General features: G+C 43.8%; 1 protein-coding gene across 2 annotated transcripts in view; it reads right to left on the reverse strand.

The window, feature by feature from the left end:
* The window catches only part of FAM151B (family with sequence similarity 151 member B), a 42,204-nt gene that overhangs the window by 24,749 nt on the left and 14,970 nt on the right, over positions 1–2,485 (reverse strand). For both annotated transcript variants that reach the window (XM_004703511.2, XM_045285307.1), the window contains exon 4: positions 807–1,024. In XM_004703511.2, coding sequence (XP_004703568.1) covers positions 807–1,024 — 218 coding nt within the window. The remainder of the gene's footprint in view (positions 1–806; positions 1,025–2,485) is intronic.

The raw sequence follows: 2,485 nt of genomic DNA on the forward strand, positions 1-2,485 counted from the left end.
CCTTTAAGATCTGGAAGATTATGTCTTTTGAATTAGAAAGAGAGATTGCTAATAGAAAGCGCAGGAGCCACGGTGGTGTAGTGGTTACTTGGTGGGTGCTAACTGCAAGGTCAGGTCAAAACCACCAGCCGCTCCAAGGGAGGAAGACGGGGCTTTCTACTCTTGTAAAGAGGTACGGTCTCAGAAACTCACTGGGGTAGCTTGACCCTGTCCCATAAGGTCGCTGTGAGTTGGCATCAACTTGAAAGCAGTGAGTTTGTTTGAGTTTGAATAGAAAGCACTACTTAAATGATTATAAACCTGAAAATCCCATTTTTTAAACCAAAAGGGAAGCTCAAATTCAAGTTGGCAACCATGACAGGACAGGGAGAAAGGCAGCCTGGAAACCTGCAACACCAAACCAGGTTAAAGACCCAGCTACTGGCTCACATCTCTTGAAACTCCTTTATTGTAGCATCCAAACCTCTCCCGCCCCCCACTGGCCCTGCACCCCTCCTTAGCTTCCATTTGATGTGGGGGGAAGGAGAGTATTCAACAATTTACAAATCCAAAAGGATCAACTTTGAATTGGTTCCAAGCATGTCAGGAGGTGGCTTCGATTCTTAGGGACCTTAGGAATAAATACTTCACCAACCACGGCAATGCAGATCTGAAAGAACAGCAAGAAGAGCCGGGTCTCCCTCCCTATCAGGCGCCAAGGTATTAGGAAGGAGGTGTGTTTGGGGTTTTGTACCATGGTTGCTATTTTCATCTCTACAGAATCGGTTAACTTGCTCAATTAAAAAAATACACTCTTAGGAGCTGACCTTCGTTGACTTTCTGAGGATGCCATCCGGTGGTCCAGCCCAGGGAAAACGTCACATCTGGAAAGAAGGAGGTCACAGTGTCTAGAAATGGTTTTGCGTCCACCACTCTGCCACTTCCATTTGGACCAGGTAGAATATCAGCGTTGATCCACACGGGGCGCTTCAGGTACCTCTTCATGTTTCCCAAGAGCATCATGGATGGTTCTACAGCTGCCAGACTAAAAACATACTTTGTTGCCAATCACACACATGCCTACGGTGAAAGCTCTAAAGAAAGACATTCTTTTTGAGCAGTAGTTTTAATGTTCTCAAATTCATAATAAAAGTGTAATACATTTCTAATCGTCTATCGCACTGACTTGTTTACAGGTGGTGCAAAAAGGTATGCCTCCCTCTCAAAATGAAAGCATGAACAACACAGAATAGGGTAGCCAATTGTGTTTTCACTTCGGTATGTGCTGACAGCAGCACACGATGCTTCTGGTTTTGTCCCTTGGAGATTTTTCAAATTCAAAAGAAGAGGAGTTAAAAAAAAGTGTGATACCCTAACAACAGTGAGTACAGGAAAGAAGAAATTGTTCTAACGTTGATTGTGGTGATAACTGCACCATTCTTTTAACAGGATGGAACTATTGAATGGCATGATATGTGAATTACATGTCAATAAAACTATTTTTAAAGTGTTATACAGTAATGCCTGGGTTAAATAGAATCAAGCAACAGATAACTTATATCATTATCTTAACATGCCATTATCTCAAAGGATTGACTTGTATGCACTATGCATGATGGAACCTTACAAGTCCTATCAATGCCACACTACTTGTGGACACAGAGAGGTTTCCAGGCTCCCTGTTAGACAGGATGACTCAACGTAGCAACAATTTAAGAAAATTGAGAGAATATCAACAAGGCAACACATTAGAAATATTAATCACCGGCAAAGCCACACTTATGAAATGCTCAGGTGTTCCCAGGTGCCTTGCCTTTTTCAACACCTGAACACAACCCTGAGGAGAGAATCTTGTGCCCTTCGCGAATTCTTGGGTGAGTCTGGACACAGGAACAGATTTCCAAAAATGTCTGTAAAGTATGAAAATATACCATTTTCTTAAAGCTGTTATCAATTTCATTTTTCCTTTCTTTACCATGAGCACCTCTCCTAGACTGATGCACTACACAAAAAAGTGTATGGACAGCTGACAGCTCTCCACTGCCAACGACTCGGCCACCAGCAGGTGACCTACCCACTCTGTGCCTCAGGTCCCGGGCCTGGATAGCGAGGATCACAGCAATAACCGAGCCCTTAGGATTAGGACGACGGTTAGGTGAACTAAAAGGAGTGGCACGCTTAGGACAGTGCCTGGGACGAAACAGGTGTTTGTGTCACTATGGTTTTTATGAATTCCACCTCAGAAGTGCTACAATCCAACCACTTACAAACTCTTTTTTTAGGAGGCTAGGATATAGGAATGAAGGTGCTGAGTCTGACTGCAGAGGAGTCAGAAAACACATCAGAGAGAACAATCCATGGGGTAACAGTAAGCAAGGATTTGAGGATGAAGGAAGGCAGGACCTACCACTCGGAGTCACCTAGCATGGAAGAGCCAATGCTTGGTTTTAGGCAATAAGAAACAGGTGGGACCTGGCCTCTGGTTGTGGCACAGCTGTCAGACTTA

This window comes from Echinops telfairi, unplaced genomic scaffold, assembly GCF_000313985.2.
Source record: "Echinops telfairi isolate 266 unplaced genomic scaffold, ASM31398v2 ScPeMD7_7469;HRSCAF=8507_1, whole genome shotgun sequence".
In the NCBI taxonomy this organism is placed as follows: Eukaryota; Metazoa; Chordata; class Mammalia; order Afrosoricida; family Tenrecidae; genus Echinops; species Echinops telfairi.